This window comes from Vulpes lagopus, chromosome 7 (genome assembly GCF_018345385.1).
Source record: "Vulpes lagopus strain Blue_001 chromosome 7, ASM1834538v1, whole genome shotgun sequence".
In the NCBI taxonomy this organism is placed as follows: Eukaryota; Metazoa; Chordata; class Mammalia; order Carnivora; family Canidae; genus Vulpes; species Vulpes lagopus.
The window spans coordinates 8,274,197-8,294,286 of record NC_054830.1 but is presented as its reverse complement, the minus strand read 5'-3'; the positions used below and the strand labels follow the sequence as shown (position 1 = coordinate 8,294,286).

Here is a 20,090-nt window from a genome sequence, read left to right as displayed (position 1 = left end):
TAAAAGGGCGTGCGGGGACGAGGATAGGGTGGAGGCTGCGACTCCCAGATAAGGGGTCCCGTGCTACCGAGCCCGCAGAGTCCTCGGCCAGACCGTCGGGCCGCTGTCTGTGGTGCTGAAGTCTCAGTCGAAGGCGACCCTGCCCTAGTAAGAACACTTCCTCCCGCCTGACAGCCGTCCAGACGACGTAAACGTGCCCTTGAGCCCGCGCACCAAAGGAGGCTGCGCCAACCGCTACCTCCTAAGAGAGAAGCCAGGTTCCCCCTAGCTGAGAAGAAGTACGACTCCACAGGCAGGCCAATCACGAGCCCGGAAAGCCAGGACGTTTATACAACAGATCCGCCCACCCAAAATTTATGGGGCCTGAGAAGAACCGGTGCTTTCCCGGAACCTCAGGGCGCCAGTGGGTTTTGCCTGGAATCCTAAACCCCAAACTTCTTTACCCCCTTTGGAGAAGTGCCGAGTGCCCTTGGGTACCAGTCCCCACCTTTCGAGCCAACCTTTGGAACCTAACTCACTCAAAAGCCGCAGGGTCCCAGTTCCTTTTGCAGGCAGATGAGAGCCCCTGCCATCCCCACCTTTCTCCATTGGGAGGCTACACCTGCTGCCCCCAAATCTGGGGACCTGGCCTCTGCTCATAGAAATCTTGGTTCCTCGACCCTTTCCAGTCTTCTTGGTGGACAGCAACTCCGGAAGTTCTTACAATCGGGCCACCGGTATCTCCTCGCTCTCCTCGCTCCAACCGCTCAGGGTGTTGGACACAGGAGGGAGCCGTCCCTGTCTTTCCGGCAGAAAGCCCGCCCGAGAAGGGGCGGCAGTGCAGGAAGCAGGGCTCACGGGGGCAAAGGGGCCTGAATCTGGCAACCCGGGCCCCCAGGGCGTGCTTTCTGGGGGTGCCGAGTCCCAGCCAGCGCGCGCTCGCTTCCACCTGCCGCGCCGTCGGGCGCCGCGAGGAGGCGGGGCTCAACTGCCGCAGCCAATAAGCGACGCCGGCTCTGGCAGCTGCTCCTATAAAGGGCTGGGGGCGGCGGCGGCGCGGCCCAGAGCGCGGAGCGCGCAGCGCGGGCTGGAGGGTGGGAGGGAGGGCGGGCGAGGGGAGCGGACTGAGCATCCAGGACCGGACAGGCCCGGCCGAGGGGCGGCGGCGAAAGACAGAGCGCCGCGATCTCTGTCAGGAAGCGCAACCTCCCCGGGCCCCGCGGGGCCGCGCAGGGGGCGTTCTCAATCCCGCGCCCGCTCCCTCTTTCCATCCCCTGCCGCCCGCAGGCCACCCCGGGGCCCGGCTATCCGCGCGCGCGTCCTCGGGCTCGGGCCCGTCCCCGGCCCTCGAGGGAGCCGCCGCCTTCATCTACACCTCTGCAGCGGCCGCGCCAGAGGCCGCCCGGGCAGGACCCCGGAGTGAGCATCGAGCGCCCCCCAAGGAGTGCACGACCCCCGGAGCCGCCCTCAACACGGACCGCGCCCGCCGGGCACACAAGAATGGTCACTGTAGGTATTCCCTTGTCGCTGAGATGAGATGGAACCTGGTTGGGGAGGGGTTAGGCACAGGCTCCGCGGAGATGGCGGGGGGGGGGGGGGGGTAGGACCAGGCCTAGCTAGGCCCCGGTGGGGGGGTAGGACCGAGCCTCGGGGCCTGAGAGTGGGCAGGGCCGCACCCAGAGTGCTGGGGGCGCATAGAGTCTGGCCTGAGAGGCCTTAGGGAGCCGAACTCCGATTCGGGGAGGCGTCCTACAGCGCCCTGGGGGCGGGATTGCCCCCTTCCAGCAGGCCTGATGGGGGAGGGGCCGCAGCAGCGGAGGATGCCTTCTCCATCCAGGCCCGGACCCCGCAGGCCGCCCAGGCAAACGCAGGGCCCCAATCACTGGTGCTGGGCCAGGACAAGGCGGCAAGCCGTCCCCGAGAACCCCGGGAAAGCGGGTGGCGTCGGATCGCGCGCCCTGGGCCGTGGCCGCGCCCGGGGAGCCGGGCGTCTCGTCCTCGAGCCCGTCGACCTTGCGGCAAGCGGGGAGGGGAGAGGAGGGGGCGCGCCCGGAGGCCCCGCGGGCCCGCCGCCGCTGCCGCCGCGTCCCTTTGTTTCTCGGAGCTTCTTAGCGGGCCGTAGCCTCGCGCGGGCGCCTCAGGCTTCGGGGAGGGGGAGGGGAGAGGAGGGCCCGCGGGGGGGCTTCCTGACTGCTGGGCCCCCGCCCCACGGGGGATGGGGTAAGGAGCTCAGGGATGTCCCCTAAGCCAGGTCCAGGCGCCCCACCCTGCCAGGGCTCTGGGCCTCGGGGTGACCTTGAGAGCGCCCGCCCGCCCGCGCCGCTCGCCCCACTCCCGGTGCTTTCAGCAGCCACCGAGCTGGTCAGCTCCCGAACCCGCGGCCACGCCCGGCCACGCCCTGTATAACCACGCCCCTGCCCCGCCCATCTGGACCCCGCCCCCTGGGGCCCCCAGGGCCCGGCCTCGCCCGAGCCCTCGGATTTCCACTCGGCAACCCGGGCGTATCCCGGGGGCGGGGCTGGCCAGTTCTAGCCCCACCCCGGCTCCACCCCCGCCCCCGCCGCGCGACTCCGCTCCCCGCGCCGCCGCGCGTCCTTTGTCTGGTCCCAGCGCCCAGGCCTCCTTCTTCCGTACTTACTGCCTTTCCGGTCTGTGTGTGTGCGCGTCTCTGTGCACTGTGTCTCTTTCTGGGCCTCTTCTTGGAGTGGTGGCGAGCACAGTGGGTGGAGGGATGCTCAGCGCTCCCTCCCTACAGGGGACCCTGGGACCCGCCCACCTGGCTCGGAGAAAGGAGGCAGGAGAGGCCATGCTTCTCTGCTGTGTGACCTTAGGCCGGCTCCCTCCCCTCTCTGGGCCTCAGGCTGCCAACCCAGGTGCAGGAACGCGAGTGCAGCCTCCTGAGGACTCTCAGAACCCCCACAACAGCCCAACATCCATTCCTCTGATCTGTTCCTTCATTTGAAAGAGGGAAACTGATGCACAAAGGGGCAAGGGTGTGGTCAGAGGTCACACAAGGGCCTTGAAGCCCTGAAAGGCCTGGTTACTCCACTGGAGGGCACTCAGGCAGAGGTCCACCATGCGGACAGGCTGGGAGGAAGTGAGGGGATAAACTGAGACAGTGAGGGCCCGACATGGAGGGAGAAGGACCCAGAAGTGGGAGGCCTAGTTAGCACCACGTGGTGGCCCAGCCTCACCATGCATAGCCACTCAATGCCCTATTGTCGCCAGCATCCAGGCATCTATCACTGTGGCTGAGGCCAGGGGGCACAGCTGGGGCCAAAAGGGTCAGACACAGGAGGATCTACATGGCAAGTGACTGTAGGTGTTCACTGCAAAATCCTTATGTCATATGTGTGTGCAATGGTGCAAAAGAGTTGAAGAAACAGTGGCAGAGAAGGGGGGAAGACAGACGGGTTCAGAGGGCAGAAGAGGACAGAGAAATTGGCGGAGGGGGGGGGGGAGGAAGAGAGAAACAGAAAGAGAGATCCAGAGGAAGAGCTGGAGAGACTGGGAGGGAAGGTTCCATTGCCCCCAGTTGGTCTCTGCCTCTCCATCCTGGATCTACCCTCCTCCTCTCTGAATTCACCTCTTCACTCCTGACCTGGGACAGCCCTCCAAGGTCCCTGCGATCCCCCCGAGTCATCCCAGGCCACGCGTTTGCTGTGGGCTGGGGCAGGGCGGGTGTGGTCTCCACCAATCCGATCCCTATTAGCGGCTCAGCCGGCTGAGCTGCAGAGGAAACGCGACACTGATCCTGCTAAGCTCTGGCACAGATGGGAGGGAGATGGGGTGCTGGGGAGATTAGTAGGCTGGTTCTCAAGATCCCAATTACCTTTTAACCCCATCCAAGTTGAGGATTTTTGGGGTGGCTCTGTAGGCTCTGGGGTAGTCAGATCAGTAGTCAAACTTCATCACTACCACTGCCTCCCATCACTCCCCAGCAAATCACAGGTCCCTCTGACCCTCAATTTCTCCATCTAAGAAGTGGAGAAGATGATCTCCAGCTTTCAGTGTGCTTGTGGGAAGTCAACGAAACCTTTGCACCTGCTCAGTGCCTGACACATAGTCGGGGTTCCAAAGCTGGAACCTGCTGTGTCCTGAAACAGTGGCTTGTGTACTGCTAATTATTGGGGGAGGGGGTTCCCATAGAAGACGTCATCAGCCAATCACAGAACTCTAGTTTGCTGAGCCCAGAAGGGAATTCAGAATCCATCTTTGTGTTAGGGAATCTCTGTGCCATATCCTTAGTGGAGGGACAGAGGCTCAGAGAGGCAGTATGAGTGTCGGAGGATACACAGTGAGGAAGGTGGAGCCAGGAGCCGGCATATGGTGGCACCCAGTAAACATTTGTTGAATTGAATGGGTAGACTCGGCCAACAGAGTGAGTTTAAATGTAGTCATGCCTGGACTAGGTGTAGAGTTAGTGCTTGGTTTCACTTTGCTGTTGTTTTTACTATTATTAGCCTTTTTTGTTAGTAAAGTAGGTTCTGATGTCCAAGCTCCAGATCTGAATTCTTTTCTTTTTTTTTAAGATTTTATTTATTTATTCACGAGAGACACACAGAGAGAAGGCAGGGACATAGGCAGAGGGAGAAGCAGGCTCCCTATGAGGAGCGTGATGTGGGACTCAATCCCAGGACCCCAGGATCATGACCTGAGCCAAAGGCAGACGCTCAACCACTGAGCCACCCAGGGGTCCTCCAGATCTGATTTCTAGATACGCCATTTGCATGCCACCCAACCTCGTGGAAATCCCCACCCCTTCACTGAGATCGTTTCCTCTTCTGTTAAATGAAGAAAAGAGTCCCATAGTGTTCAATGTTGGAAGAATTGCCCGGAAATTTTCACATAAAGAATTTTGTCTGGCACATAACAGGCCACCCATACGTGGCCATTGGTGAAGTATGAATCTTATGAAACTGGATGCAGACCGGTAGTGTGCGTTACTGCTTTATCACAGGCACCCGGGACAGACATTGCTAATCAACCCAGTGTGTGTTCCTGCTCAGTCTGGACGAGGCTTCAGAATAACTCTCCCGGAAGCCCCCAGACAGCCACTCTCAGCCAACTGGAGATGCAGGGGAGTTGACCCTCCATTGCCATCCTTTTGATAAGAGTAAACGGAAAGGAAACAGAGGTCCAGAGAAGAGCTAAGATCATCCCTGAGGACACACACCTATGAGGTGGCAAAGCTGCCCCCAAGCATTGATCACTGTCTTTAAAACCAGCTCTGAAGTCCATCAGAGCCAGGTTTGAAATCGAATTCCCCATTCATATCCCTTGATGTCTGAGCTCAGTTGGCCTCACTTATAAAATGGAGAATGTGTTGCTGTCTCTAAAGATGATTGGGAGTAATAAGTGAAATGATGCCTTTCCAGGCATCACTTCACACAGTGCCTGGCACACAGAAGATGTCAATGGAGCAGGACCAGTATTAATAGCAGTATTTACGAGGCAGGGATGACAGACATGATAAGCTGCTTCCTGTGATTGTGCCCATGGCAGACCTGATCCCGAATGCTTTGCAGCTGCACCCATATGTGACTTTAGATCCTTCCCTGGGGTCACTGTGCCAGTAACTTGGAGTTTGCCGCAAAGTGGAGCTGAGGCCCAGAAGCTTTGTGAAGCCTACCCAAGGACACACAGCTGAGAAACGTTAGAGCTAGCACTATTCTTCATTGGCAGTGAAAGTTGAAAATACAGACTGTAGGGATCCCTGGGTGGCACAGTGGTTTGGCGCCTGCCTTTGGCCCAGGGCGTGATCCTGGAGACCTGGGATCGAGTCCCACATCGGGCTCCCGGTAAATGGAGCCTGCTTCTCCCTCTGCCTGTGTCTCTGCCTCTCTCTCTCTCTCTGTGACTGTCATAAATAAATTAAAAAAATAATAAAAAAGAAAATACAGACTGTAGATCAGAAAAACTCCTGTGCAAATCCCTGTCACGCCATTTATAACCTGCGTGACCGTTAGTAATTATTTATTTATTTATTTATTTATTTATTTATTTATAGAAGATTTTATTTATTCATTCATGAGAGACACAGAGAGAGAGAGAGGCAGTGACACAGGCAGAGGGAGAAGCAGGCTCCTTGCAGGGATCCTGATGTGGCACTCGATCCCAGGACTCCAGGATCACGCCCTGGGCTGAAGACAGGTGCTAAACCACTGAGCCACTCAGGGATCCCCAGTAATTTTTAAAATATTGCTGAACTTCGCTTTCCTCATCTGTTGTCTTAGCTCGGGCTGCTCTAACAAAATGCCGTAAACTGGGAGACTTAAACAGCAGACATTTATTTCTCATAAATCTTCTTCTGGAAACTGGGAAGTCCAAGATCAAAGTAGCAGCCAATTTGGTTTCTAGTAAGGACTTGCCCCCTGTTTTGCAGATGGATATCTTCTTGCTGTGTCCTCACATGGTGGAGAGATCATCTCTCTCCTGTCCCTTTTTGTAAGGACATGAATACCATTCATTCGGGCTCCACCGTCATGACCTAATTACCTCCCAAAGATTCCACATCCAAATACCATCACATTGGGGATTAAGGTTGCCACATATAAATTTGAGGGGACACAGGCATTCAGTTCACAGTGTCTGTTAAGCAGAAAAAATTAAGAACTCTTTTCAGGGCAGTCGAGAATAAGGAAAAAAAACAACAACAACCTTTCCTGTAGAGGGCTTTGCACGGTGCCTGGCACACAGTATGCCCAATATTTGGGAACAAGTATGGTATTGTATTTTGGGTCAGGGATGGCTGAGATGAAGTGTACCTGCTGACACTTTCTAATTCTGTGGTCACAAAGATGTTGCTAATCAATCACAGTGATCTCTCCTGCTGAAACTGAATATGGCTTCTAATCCTTCCTAATTCATCCCTTTGTGAAAACCCTAGCAATCAATTTGATTTTTCAAGTGAGGGTAACCCATCTGCCAACAATGCCATAGGAGAAAACCTAAGGAAATGGCTGGGTACTTTACCTTCCCATGCCCATGACAGATAATCCCAGCTCTGTTTCCTGCTGAGCCCGGATGTGGCTTTAAAAGTCTTCTCTGTGTGGTCCTTATGTGTAAAATACATGTAGAATGTTTTTGAAAATTGCTAAATACTTCTAAGAAAGTAGATCTTAGAAGTTCTCAACACAGGAAAAAAATTATAACTATGTATGATGATGGATGTTAACTAGACTTATCATGGAGATAATTTTGCAATATATACAAATATTGAATCATTGTGTTATACACCTGAAACTAAATGTAACATTATATGTCAGTTGTTTTAAAACTAGATGTAAGAAAAAAAAATAGATGTAAGAAATAAGTTAAATAAAATTCAACATCTAGGGGATCCCTGGGTGGCTCAGTGGTTTAGCGCCTGCCTTCGGCGCAGGCCGTGATCCTGGAGTCCCTGGATCTGAGTCCTACATCGGGCTCCCTGCATGGAACCTGCTTCTCCCTCTACCTGTGTTTCTGCCTCTCTCTCTCTCTCTCTCTCTCTGTGTGTCTCTCATGAATAAATAAATAAATAAATAAATAAATAAATAAATAAATAATCTTTTAAAAAATTCAACATCTATTCTTAAAAAAAAATCTAGTTAGGATACTAGGAATAAAATTAAACATTCATAACATGAAAACCCACAGCAAAAGTCAAATTTAGCTGTGAAATGTTTAAAGCATTTCCTTTAACATTATGAATAAAGAATCCATTACCACAATGTAACCCCTGCAATAAGACAAGAAAAATAAATAACAGGTATAGATTGGAGATAAATAAATAAAACTGTCATTATTTGCTGGTGTTATTATGTTAGTTATACATTTAAATAGCTCAAGGGCACCTGGCTGGCTCAGTCAGTAAAGCATGCAACTCTTGATATCAGGGTTGTGAGTTCAAGCCCCACACTGGGTGTAGAGATTACTTAAAAATCAAACATTTTTAAAAAGTAATGGGGGGGGGAACCCTGGGTGGCACAGCGGTTTAGTGCCTGCCTTTGGCCCAGGGCGCGATCCTGGAGATCCGGGATCGAATCCCACGTCGGGCTCCCAGTGCATGGAGCCTGCTTCTCCCTCTGCCTATGTCTCTGCCTCTCTCTCTCTCTCTCTCTCTCTCTCTGTGACGATCATAAATAAATAAAAATTAAAAAAAAAAAGTAATAGGGACTTCTGGGTGCCTCAGTCAGTTGAGCACCTGACTCTTGATTTCAGCTCAGGTTGTGATCTCAGCGTTGTGGGGGATTGAGCCCGTGTCAGTTTTAGTGCTGAGGGTGAGAGGGACATCTCCTTGAGATTATCTCTTTCCCTCTCCCTCTGCCCCTCTTCTCTCCCTTTCTCTCAAATAAATGAAAAAATTTTAAAATAATAAAAATGAGGGACTCCTGGGTGGCTCAGCAGTTGAGCATCTGCCTTCAGCTGGGGGCGTGATCCTGGAGTCTGGTGATCCGGTCCCATGTCGGGCTCCCTGCAGGGAACCTGCTTCTCCCTCTGCCTATGTCTCTGCATCTCAACCTGTGTCTCTCATGAATAAATAAATAAAATATTAAAAAATAAATTTAAAATAAATTAAAATGATAAAAAATAGCTCAGTGGAAAACCTGGGTATGGGAGGGTAATGAATGCCTAGTGGGAAAATTACGGATGAAGCAAAAGAAATACTAACACATTTGGGATAGGAATTACCTTTGGTGGCAGGAGGGCAGTATGTGGTCAGGGAGAAGCTTATGAGGACTTCAAAGCTACTAAAAATATTATATTTTTTATTCTGAAAACAAAAGTGTTCATTTTATTATTCTAGAAATGCACAGATTGATTTTAGACAGGCAAACATAGCAAACAAATATATGGCATCTATATATGGAACTTCTCACAGTAAAATCACATGTAAGGTGCTTGCCTAATGCTGGAGGAATGGTAGGGATTATTAGAATAATACTTGTCCTCTCTCCATGTTTAAGCCCATGTCAGACATGACTGATCCATCACCACTGAGCCCCTCCTCAATCCCACTGATCCCTGAGTAGGGACTGGGCCGTGAGCGGGTGTGGCCTGTTGTCTCCAGCAGATACTCGGGGCCATGGAGTCTCAGGTGGCGGGGGGCCCGGCCGGCCCGGCCCTGCCCAACGGGCCACTCCTTGGTACAAACGGAGCCACTGATGACAGCAAGACCAACCTCATCGTCAACTACCTGCCCCAGAACATGACCCAGGACGAGTTCAAGAGTCTCTTCGGCAGCATTGGTGACATTGAATCCTGCAAGTTGGTTCGAGATAAGATCACAGGTGTGGCTGCTGGCAGGTGGGGAGGGAGGAGACAGAGGTGGTAGTCTCAGGTGTGATGGGGGCAAGTAGCACCCTGGGGGATCCGAGGTATAATGGGGAGACAGGTGTGATCCCTGGTGGGGTATCTCAGGGGTGATGGGGGCAAGCAGGACTCTGGGGTATTTGAGGTGTCCTAGGGACAGGGTAGTACTCGGGGGGGAACAGTAAGATGGGGATCTTAGTTCTCACAACCTTGAGCAATGGCAGTCAGCCTCTCAGGACTGGGTCTGGGAGGACACGGGTACGTGTGGGGAGGTCATCATCCTGGTCCTGCCCACAGGGCAGAGCCTTGGTTATGGGTTTGTGAACTACTCTGACCCCAACGATGCAGACAAAGCCATCAACACCCTCAACGGCCTCAAACTGCAGACGAAGACCATCAAGGTTAGTGCCCTCCTCATCTCTCTCTGCTGCCTGTCCCCCATTACTGCCCATCTATACTATCCCCAATCTCCCTTATTACTGCCCACTTGAATCCCCCTTCACTGCCACTTAATGCCTACAGCCACCTCCCCTGCCACAAACCCCTTTTCCCACCCACCCATCTTCTCCATGGTTCATCCCCTCAGTGGTTCAAACTCTCCCCCAAGAATTCCTAGCTGGGCACCCAGGCCCAGACTCTTCCTCTCTGAAACTCAGTTTCCTCATTTGTCAGAGAATATGAGCTCCACATTCTCTGGTGGCTCAGGGAAGTAGCCATCCCATTGGCAATAGAAGAGTGACCAGGGTCTGATGGGCAGTCCCCTTGCCTTTGTCATGGAAATGGAGGAGGGGTGGGGGCCCATCTGCCATCTGGAGCCTAATTAGGGTCTGGGAGGGCGGGATTAGGGGCGAGCCCCTCCCCCACCTTTGTGCAATGCCCCTCCCCCCACAACCTCCCCTCTCAGCAGCTGCAGCTGGGACTCTGCTAGCCCAGGTTCCCTGGGGGGGGTCGCCATGGAAACCCCCCTCTCTAGGTTTGCCTGGGGGTGTCTGGACTCCGCCCCACAAATCTGCTCTGGAACCTTGGGGGAGGCTACACTGGGGGTGCCCATCTGGCCCCAGTTGTCTCTGGGAAGTGAGGTGCAGGAATCTCTTCCTCTTATTCTGCGTGGTGGGGGAGGATGAGGTCATGACCTGATGAGTCTCTCTCCATGGCCAACTAGACCCAGAAGCCCTGGAGCATGAGGGTGACAAATCCAGAGGCCATTATGCATGTGATGCAGTGAGCGTGTGTGTATGTGTGTGTGAGATACCCTGGGCTGTGAGCCATTGTGTTTGTGGGACACCGCGGCTATGTGTCTGTTGTCGCATGAGTCTGGCTGTTAGAGACTTCGAGTGTGTCACTGTGTGTCTGTAGGATGTGTTTATTTCACAGGTGCTTTGTGACACACTGGGACTCCGACTGTGACCTGGTGGGGCTGTGTGGGTGTGTCTGGCTGTGACAAGGTGTTTGTGTGGCAGAGTGAAGTTGTGTGGGTGTGTCTACCTGTGCCCTATTCGGGATGGAACGGGTGTGACGTGGGCTTGTGCAGTGGTGACAGGTGTGTGGTTCTGCAACTCTTACTGTAATTACTGAAGACCCCCAGAGCTTCTGTGAATGTCTTAGCAGCCTTGAGTCACTGTTTTGCTGGTGCAGTCACTGGGGCTGTGCAGTGGGTGGCACAGTGTGGCCTTGTGTCTGTGTGTCTGCCTGGGTGGCACTGTTGTATGGCTGGTCCCAACTGGGTGCTCTGGCAGATTTTGCCCTAGTCACGTCTGGCCAAGAGCACACCCAGGTGAGGGACCTGGGTCAGCCCCCATCATGTGGGGATGGAGAAGACCTCTGAAGCCTTACTCGGTGCCTCAAGTGACTTCTGACGCCAAACACCCACTCAGAAGCTCAGGCTTGCCTTCCCCTCACCCCTAACTTTGATTCATCAACAAACCCTCACCCCTCAAAACTCACAGCCCCACAGGCCAGAGTGGAAACCATCAAGTACATGGCTATGATTTTTAATTATTACTACAGGAAAAAGAGCAGCTGCAGTGTTTGTGTTTGTTTCCTGGAGGACCCCAGGTGCTCACAATTGCATTAATTAGAACCCCTCTACCTCCAGCCCATGAGGCTCTCACCCAGACCCACCCCTGGCCCCATTGACTCCTTTGGTTAGTTTTTTAATTACTCATCTCTAATGAAATGATATGCCCTCACAACTCACCACCCCAAACGAAAGCCAGACCCTTGACAATGACCCTTATCTACCTAGAGGTTAATTTAGAAAGAGACAGAGAATAGACCCTGGCAGAAATAGAGACGCTCATGCCCCAGCCCGGTGCCCCTGGAAGCTATAGGTCAACCTGTTAGCATCTGGGGGCCCCTCCAGACTGTGTTTCCAGGACACTGATAAGCACACAATGAGATGGGGTCACACAACTGGCTGCTCTGTAAATGGACTTTTCTTTCCCTCAGTTTACAATACTCGCCACTGTTTCGGGGAAATAAATATACACGTCCAGCATTTTTTAAACAGCTGCAGAGAGTTTCATTGTTGGGCTGGACCATAATTAATGACACAAATCGAAAGATTATACTAAAACGTGTCCAATTCACGACTGAGAGAAGTGCTTGGAGAGAGTGACGGGGGCGGGTGGGTAGGGGCGGAGGACCAAATTCAGATGGGAGAGGACAGGGAGGACATTTGAGCTGAGACAAAAGAAGAGCGGAGAGGAAGGATGTTCCCGGCCGAGGGGAACAACCAGAGCAAAGGCCTTGTGGCTGAAGTGTGCCTGGTGTGTTTGGGGAACACAGAGACTGGTGTGGCTGAAACACAGCGATCTGGGCAGAGATGGGAGTGAGGGGGTGGTGTGATGGGCAGGTTGTGTGGGGCCTTGTGGGCTGTGAGAAAGACTTTTACTCTGGAGAAAGTGGGAGCCACAGAAGGTTCTGAGCCATGGAAGGATGTGCCCTGACTCAGTTGCTCACAGGCGCCCTCTGGCAGCTGTAGAGGAAAGAGATGGGAGGTTAGACTGGGGGGTGGGGACCGGGGTAGAGGCTGCTGTACTGGTCTGGGCGAGCGATAGTGGGAGGTGGGCCAGGGTGGGGCAGTGGAATTGGGAGTGTGTGGATTCCAAGTAATGAGGAAGGATCCGTGGTGGATTGGGTGTCTATGTGAAAGACAGGCACTGGGGATAGTTACTGAACTGGGACAAGTTGGGAGCAGTTGGGAGCTGGGTGCAGCCTCACAGAGTGTGACCGCCTGTGAGACCTCGTGGGGCGCCCAGAGGCAGGTGTCACACAGGCCCACACTAGAGTCGGATGTTTGGGAGTCATCAGCATGGAGCTGGTGGGTAAAGACCTGGGTGGCCCTGTGGGCCCCGATGTGGTCAGAAAGAAGGGCCACAGTCCTGGGCTCACCTTCCCAAGGAGCAGGAAATTTCATGTTGATGGAGTGTACGGCGTGAGCTCAGGGGCTGGGGGCTCGAGGTCCTGGGGAGACATCTGACCCCGAGGCCCAGCGGATGGGTCTCTGCCACCACTTTATGCAGGCCGGGCCTCATTGTTGGCCAGGGCCACGTCCCCTCCCCCAAGCCCTGGCCAGCACCACCCAGGGAGGTGACTTGAGAGATATTTGTTGAGGGACCAGATGAGGCACCTCTGCAGCTCCTGGTGGTCGGGACGTGGCCTCCCTCTCCCCATCTGTGAACCGGGTCCTCCCCTCACCTCTGCCCACCTGGGCCCCCACTCCAGGTGTCCTATGCCAGACCCAGTTCTGCATCCATCCGCGATGCTAACCTGTACGTCAGCGGACTCCCCAAGACCATGAGCCAGAAAGAAATGGAGCAGCTCTTCTCCCAGTACGGCCGCATCATCACTTCTCGCATCCTGGTGGACCAGGTCACAGGTAGGCTGCAGGGACGCTGCACCTGGCAGGGCACTGGGCCGGGGAGGGGCGGGTGACGTGCCCTCCTGACGCGCCCTCACTCCCTGGCAGGTGTCTCTCGGGGCGTGGGGTTCATCCGCTTCGACAAGAGGATTGAGGCCGAGGAGGCCATCAAAGGACTGAATGGGCAGAAGCCGCTGGGCGCGGCCGAGCCCATCACGGTCAAGTTCGCCAACAACCCGAGTCAGAAGACTGGGCAGGCCCTGCTCACTCACCTCTACCAGTCGTCGGCCCGGCGCTACGCAGGCCCCCTGCACCACCAGACGCAGCGCTTCCGGTGAGCGCCCCGCCACCCAGCCCCGGGCACCGAGACCCCCATGCTGGGGGCCCCAGCCTTGCAGCCACCCTCCCTGAACCCCGTTCCTCCAGGGCAGAGGGACCCTGGGAGGGGTTCCACGCTGAGGGCAGCAGATAGGAAATGTGTGGGCCGGTCAGAGGCTGAGGCCAGGCCCTTGTACCCGGCAGGCCCTCAACGGACGGAGCAGGGCACTAGGAGTGGCATTATCGGTGTTGGGAGTTTTTAGAGTCAAAGAACAAAAAAAAAAGTGCTTTAGAGTCACCTGATGGGGGCCCCCATCTGTCGGGGATGGGGCTCCAGCCCTCTGTGCCTCCTGGTGTCTAGACCTCATGAGCACGGAGCTTGTGTTGCCTGTATTTTACCAACAGGGACCCTAAGGCACAGAGAGGTGTTGTCACTCGCCAGGCCGGGCTCTGCCGAAAAAAGGCTTGAACCTTCCCTTCTGGGGCCCCGAGCCCCGCAGGGTGGGGGCAGGCGAGTGGGGCTGGGCAGGCTGGGATGGGGAGGACAGGACGCGGGCACAGGCCAGGCAGCGGCAGGGCAGGCGAGAGGCAGCGCCCGAGTGACCACGGTTCCGTGCCAGGCGGTGTCCAGCCGGGCGGGGAGCAGGCGGGTGGGGGCAGGGCTGGGCTGCTGGCCTGCTGGGTGGGGGCAGGGAGGGCAGGCCACCAGCCAGCGTCACAGCTGGGGGTGTGCCCGGAGGCCACCGGTGACCACCCCTTTTGCTTCCACAGGCTGGATAATTTGCTCAACATGGCCTACGGAGTCAAGAGGTAACAGTGCCCCCGCCCCGCTGCCCCCAGCCCCCCAGTGTCCCTCCTTGGACTGTTGCCCCAGTGGGCCCCCTCCCCACCGCCACCACCAGGACTGCCAGCTCAGCTGTGCGTCTGCCCCTTGCCCCAGAGTAGCGTGTCCATTTAGAGAATTAGGGGCTACGGAGCCTAGTGAATGCCTAGAAAGAGCTACTACAGAACTGGGGCCCTGGGAGGGGCTGTCCAGGGGGACCCACTCCAGCCCAGGGAAGGGTGGACCATGTTGCCTGGTCACACCCATGCCCCCTGGTTCCCACGCTGAGTCTGAGTTGCATCTGCCAACTGTTGATGGTCTTTGCTGAGGGTCACAGAATACCCCCCTTCTGCCCCATAGTCCAGGATGGACCTTGAGGCTCGCACAACGTTGTCCACCTCCCCGACCCTGTGAAGGTCCCTGTGGGTTTTTTGTTTTGGGTTTTTTTAAGATTTTATTTATTCATGAGAGCCACAGAGAGAGAGAGGCAGAGATGCAGGCAGAGGGAGAAGCAGGCTCCCCATGGGGAACCCAGTACAGGACTCAATCCCAGGACCCCAGGATCACGACCTGAGCCGAAGGCAGACAGTCAACCACTGAGCCACCCAGGTGTCCCTAGGTCCCTGTGTTTCTTGATCGTAAGCTGTTGAGCACACACTGAGTGCTGGCCACTGGCCTCGGGCTCGGGGACCCAACAGGGCCCAGCCGGACTTGGTCTCTTCTCGCGGAGAAGAAAAAGCATTGAGCACAGGGCTTGGCACATAGTGGGCGCTCAATAAAAGGTAGCCACTCTCATGATTATCATTACTGTTATTAATTATCTCAGCCTAGGGGGGGAAAGAGACACTTTTCCCCTGCAAGTGAACAGGGCTGTGAAGCGGGCCGGAGATGGGGTGATGGGGACCCCGCAGAGACTCCTCACCTGTCCAAGGTGCCAGAGCCTGGGCAGAACGGGGCAGGAGGGAGCAAGCCGTTAGTCCTCAGTGGTCAAACTGACCGAGTCAGACTCTGGGGCTTCCCCTGAGCGAGCAAGCGAGGCCTCGGGAGGCAGGGAGGCCCTGAGGCACATGGGCAGAGCAGACCCTGCGTGTTCATTCATTCAGTGGTTGGTCAGTCAGTCAACAAACCCTGCCAAGTGCCTGCTGCGCTCAGAGCTCTTCTGGGCTGGAGCACCTTGGAGTGGATCATCCATATACAGCTTGAACAGGAAAAGTCTGGCAAGGGGCAGGGGCAGCAGCGGCCCAGTTACGAGGCGAAGACCTGGTAGTGGAGGGTGGTGCTTGGCCAGCTGCACTCCCCTCCTGGCCCCGAGCACTGCCCTTCGGGCGGGCCTCTAGCCTGGAGGGGCGGCCAGGGGGCAGGGGGGGAGCGCTGCTGAGGGCAGGGGCAGGGTGGGATCAGTGGAGGGAGGGCAGGAGTTGGTGGGAAAATGTGCCAAGGGAGAGGTTAGTGGTCAGGGGTGGGGAAGGGGCCAGGGTCAACTGGAGCTAGCGGGGTCAAAGGTTATGGGGTCAAGGGATAGATAGGGGCTCTCGGCAGGATTGTGGGTGAGGACCCAGTGTTCAGGGGAGGTCAGAGGTCAGGCCAGGGCTACAGCTCAGGATGGAGATTGGGGGCCAGCATCTCAGAGCAGCAGGTCACAGTGTCAGGTGGGGTCAAAGGTGGAGGTCATGAAACTGTCCTGGTGGGGAGCATGGCACAGCCAGCAGTCACAACGGTGTCGGGGTTCACGGGGGTCAGGGGTGTGCCGGGGGTCAGGGCAGAGCCCGCGTGACCCCCAAAGTAGTCCCCTGTCGCTCATCGCCAGGTTCTCGCCCATCGCCATCGACGGCATGAGCGGCCTCGCGGGTGTGGGCCTGTCCGGGGGCGCGGCGGGCGCTGGCTGGTGCATCTTCGTGTACAACCTGTCGCCGGAGGCGGACGAGAGCGTGCTGTGGCAGCTGTTCGGGCCTTTCGGGGCCGTCACCAACGTCAAGGTCATCCGCGACTTCACCACCAACAAGTGCAAGGGCTTCGGCTTCGTCACGATGACCAACTACGACGAAGCGGCCATGGCCATCGCCAGCCTCAACGGCTACCGCCTGGGCGAGCGCGTGCTGCAGGTGTCCTTCAAGACCAGCAAACAGCACAAGGCCTGAGCCGCCGCCGCCCTCCCCACCCTCCCCGGGCAGCAGAGAGAGAGAGAAAGAGAGAGAGAGGGGCCCCGAGAGAGACAGCGCAGGCCGACCACCGACGGCACGAGGGCCCCGCGTCCCTGCGGAAGCCACAGGGTGAGCACTTGGGGTGGGAGAGTCTGCAGGGAATGGGGGGTGCCTGGGGGTCCCCCACCCCGTCCTCCTGCCCCCACCCCAGGCTGGGCTGTTCACTCTCTCGTCTTGGTTTTGTTCACGGCGATGGTTTTTGTTTCTTTTTTCGGCTAAAAAGAAAGCAGAGACGTGCCCCCACCCCACCTTCAACCGCCCTCTGCGGGATGGCTTTGCGGGGGCGCTGGGGGTGCCCTCCCAGACCCCCTTGTCCAGGCCTCCCCAACACCTAGATGAGCCTGAGGGGAGGGGGAACAGGTTTAAAAATCCCCAAAAAAGCAAAACGGAGGAGGGGTGTGGGCATTCCTGGCCCAGAGCCCCTGGATAGAGTGTGAGGAGCAGGGGGAGGGGCTGGAAACAGAAACAAAATGAAAAAAAAGGGGGGGGTGGGAGGGGAAGAAAAACTCTATTTTTGTAAAAAGGGAAAAAAGACCTCGTGGAGAATTTTTACTGGGGATTCTTGAACTTGAAAAAAAAAAAAAACACAAAAAAAGACAAAAAAAAAAAAGAAAATATTTTGGCAGGTTATGTTTACCAACTGGGGCAGGGGCAGGGAGCAGGGCTTGGGGGCCGGGGGTCCACGGGGCCACACAGAGAAACACAGCCACGCGAAGACACGCGGGGGACACGCGCACACACACACACGCACACACACACCCCACAGGGACACACAGAAGCACGCACGGACAGACCCAGAGACACGTCCCGGACACACCTTCAGGAGCTCGTTGGCCAGACCCAGACAGGCAGACAAACACGTGGATAATCACAGGAGACTCGGAAGCGTGGGCTTACACAAATGTGGCCACGGGCAGACATCATCGGGGGCTAAGGCGGCCGCAGGTGGCTGCGGAAGGCGAACATTTCCACGTGGACATGGGAGAGCGGAGACAGACACAACTGGACACACAAATCTAGACACCCAGTCCCGGAGAAACCGGAGCTACGATACCCAGGAGACAGACACGCGCATAGCATCCCTTAGGCCCAGGGGAGACGTGGTAGCCCAGACCCTGGCCCAGTCCACTTCCTCCAGCTAGGCCACCCGGGGCTCCCCCGGACGCATGGCCCCCCTCAGCCCAGCTCCAGGTTCTCTGCTCTCTCCTGGCTCATCAGTGGTCCCTGCCGCCCACGAACACAGGCGTGCACACACAGCATCCATGCATCCAAACACACGATACCTCGTTTCACTTTTGGCATCATTGTGGGCTGGAGGCAGCCCCCGCCCCCCAACACTTGAGGCCAAAGGACCCCCTGTCCCCGGGGCTGAACCTCCCTGGGCCGAGGCCCTGGCCCAGAGGCTGAGGGGGGAGGCTGGGCCCTGAGCCTTCCCCCTCCCCACCAAGGCCTCCCCAGCAGGAAGTACCCGCTGTTCCCTGCAGGCCCCCTCCAACCTCCCCCTACCCCGGGGGTGGACGGGGGCCCAGGGGCCCAGCCCCGAATTCCCTCCCCACCTCCTTGTCACCCCCTTTCGGTTTGTTGGGTTTTTCCGTCTTTCCAAACTCCTGAGGGCCATGGATGCAGCCCCCATCCTGAGGCCCAGCCCCGGCTTCTGTCTGGAAAGTCCAGACGCTTTCCATTCCCCTAGTTTTCATTCTTTGTAAAAAAAAAAAAGAAAAAAAAAGAAAAAAAAGAAAAGAAAAAAGAAAAGAAAAAGAAAGAAAAAATTTCCAACAGAAGCCGATGGCCGGAGCCCCTGGGAGCCCTCGCAGCCCCCCACCCCCCGCAGCGGGCCCAGTCAGAACTGAGAATTGCAAACCCCAGTTCAGCTTCAGTTGCCCTTCCTCCCGTGTCCCTGCGTTTGGTGTCCGGCCACGGCCCCATCGGACTGCCCAGCTCTCTCTCCCCCACCCCTCCCGGTGTTTGTTAGTAAACGTCTGTGGAGCTTCTGCTGCAAGGAACAAAAAGAAAAAAAAAATCAAAAAAGCGACAAAAACACACAAACAGAAGAGGAAAAAAAAAAAGCGACAAAAAAAAGGAAGAAAAAAAAACACACAGAAGAGATTAAAAAAAAAAAAAAAAGGAAAAAAAAAAGACATAAACTGGCACCAGTTAACTTTCTTGTACTTTTTTGCCGAATTTAGCTTCTTGTAGTTTTAACTTATTGCTATGTTAACTATTTATTCTTGTTGCCCTGTAAGGACATTTGTGTATATTTCTGTTCCTTCATCCAGTTTGCAAGTTTAAAGGAACCACGATGTTCTCTTTGTTTCTTTAAGTTTTGCTGAGACGTGGTTATGCCTAATTTATTTATAAAAGGGGAAGTGGAATCATTAAAGTAATAATAATTATTAATAACAGTAATGGTAGCCGAGCGGCGCCCGGGGGGCGTGTGCTCTGTGGGGCGTCCCCGCGGCCAGCGACGTCCGGGGTCTTAATGGGATTATTTTTGCTCGTCTTGAGAATTTTTTCAGTCCTCTTTAGCTGGTGAAAACCCTAGCTTGTTCTTGATACACGAACCTATTTATTCTTGTGGTTTTTAAAGTCCTTCCCAACCTCCCAGCACCCCTCCAGCAGGGCAGGCACCCCCAGCGGGTCCACCCCTCTCCCTCTGCTGTTTCTTGGGGCTCTCTCCCCTCCGCCCTCCGAGCGCAGGGACACGTGTGCACACGTGTGCACACGTGGGCAGCGTGCAGGGGGCGTCTGTGAGCAATAAGGGCTGGGTCTGTCCCCGACCCTGGGGCAGCCAGGCTCTGCAGAGGGGGCACCTCCCCACACCACCCCCCTCCCCACTGAGGCCTAGGCCCCTGACACCCCAAAGTCTGGGAGGGGACTTCTTTTTCTAAAACACAGAACTCAGCCCAGCCAGGCTCCCTCCCCAGAGGCCAGCCCCTCACCCCAGGGGCCAGGGGGCCTGGGGTCTTCCACAACCCTGGGGGGCAGGGGCAGGGCCCGTGGGATGGGGGCTCAGCCCCCTCCAGCCCTCCCTTCATCCTGTTATTTATTCAGAAGGTTTCAAATCACGACAGAGTCCATGTTGGAGGTGATAAAGAACTGTAAAAAAAAAAAAAAAAAAAAAAAAATCGAGAAAAAGACAAAAAAAAAATCACAAAAACCCAAAACCCAACAAGAACACTTTGCGTTGCGTTTAGACTATTTATTACCGGGATTACAGGCCTGGCCGCGGTAACAGACTTTTACATGGAATTGTTTAATTATTTGTACTTTTCATGCCAGAAAATAAAAGTTCAGAATCTTACGGCCTCGGCTGTCTGTGTGCTGGCAGGTGGGGAGTGCTGGGAGTGTGTCACTGGTCCTGGCCGCGGCCACACCTGGGCCTGGCTCTCATCGGGAGCCCCCGCCCCTCCCCACTACACACACACACACACACACACACACACACACAACTTGGGGTGGGTGAGAAACCAATGCAGGCGTTAGCCCAGATGGAAGTGGCCTGGGGGGTCCATCTGCCCTGCGGCGCTGGGCTTACTCCAGGGCCCACCGGGCAGCTCAGATGTAGGCTCTGATGAGACCACAACCCTGACAGGGGAGGTGGGTGCTGGACCTG

At 55.7% G+C, this 20,090-nt stretch overlaps 1 protein-coding gene across 3 annotated transcripts; it reads left to right on the top strand.

The window, feature by feature from the left end:
- The first annotated feature begins 1,064 nt into the window (after window positions 1–1,064).
- On the top strand, window positions 1,065–19,778 carry ELAVL3 (ELAV like RNA binding protein 3). Of its 3 annotated transcripts, none has more exons than XM_041762663.1 (7): window positions 1,065–1,488; window positions 9,035–9,251; window positions 9,571–9,674; window positions 13,000–13,153; window positions 13,244–13,469; window positions 14,225–14,263; window positions 16,063–19,778. In XM_041762663.1, exons 1-7 carry the CDS (start codon window positions 1,480–1,482, stop codon window positions 16,412–16,414), a joined length of 1,101 nt encoding a protein of 366 aa, XP_041618597.1. In that variant the 5' UTR covers window positions 1,065–1,479; the 3' UTR covers window positions 16,415–19,778. The 3 variants fall into 3 exon arrangements, with proteins under 3 accessions (XP_041618597.1, XP_041618598.1, XP_041618596.1); XM_041762664.1 differs by having other exon boundaries at window positions 1,066–1,488; window positions 9,032–9,251; window positions 16,084–19,778; XM_041762662.1 differs by having other exon boundaries at window positions 1,066–1,488; window positions 9,032–9,251.
- The last annotated feature ends 312 nt before the right edge of the window (window positions 19,779–20,090 follow it).

What these genes read in the sequence shown, in the direction of transcription:
- ELAVL3 (XM_041762662.1), top strand. An exon ending in GGTTCGAGATAAGATCACAG is followed by an intron (nt 9,252 to 9,570) that starts GTGTGGCTGCTG and finishes TCCTGCCCACAG; the next exon opens with GGCAGAGCCTTGGTTATGGG. An exon ending in TGCAGACGAAGACCATCAAG is followed by an intron (nt 9,675 to 12,999) that starts GTTAGTGCCCTC and finishes CCCCCACTCCAG; the next exon opens with GTGTCCTATGCCAGACCCAG.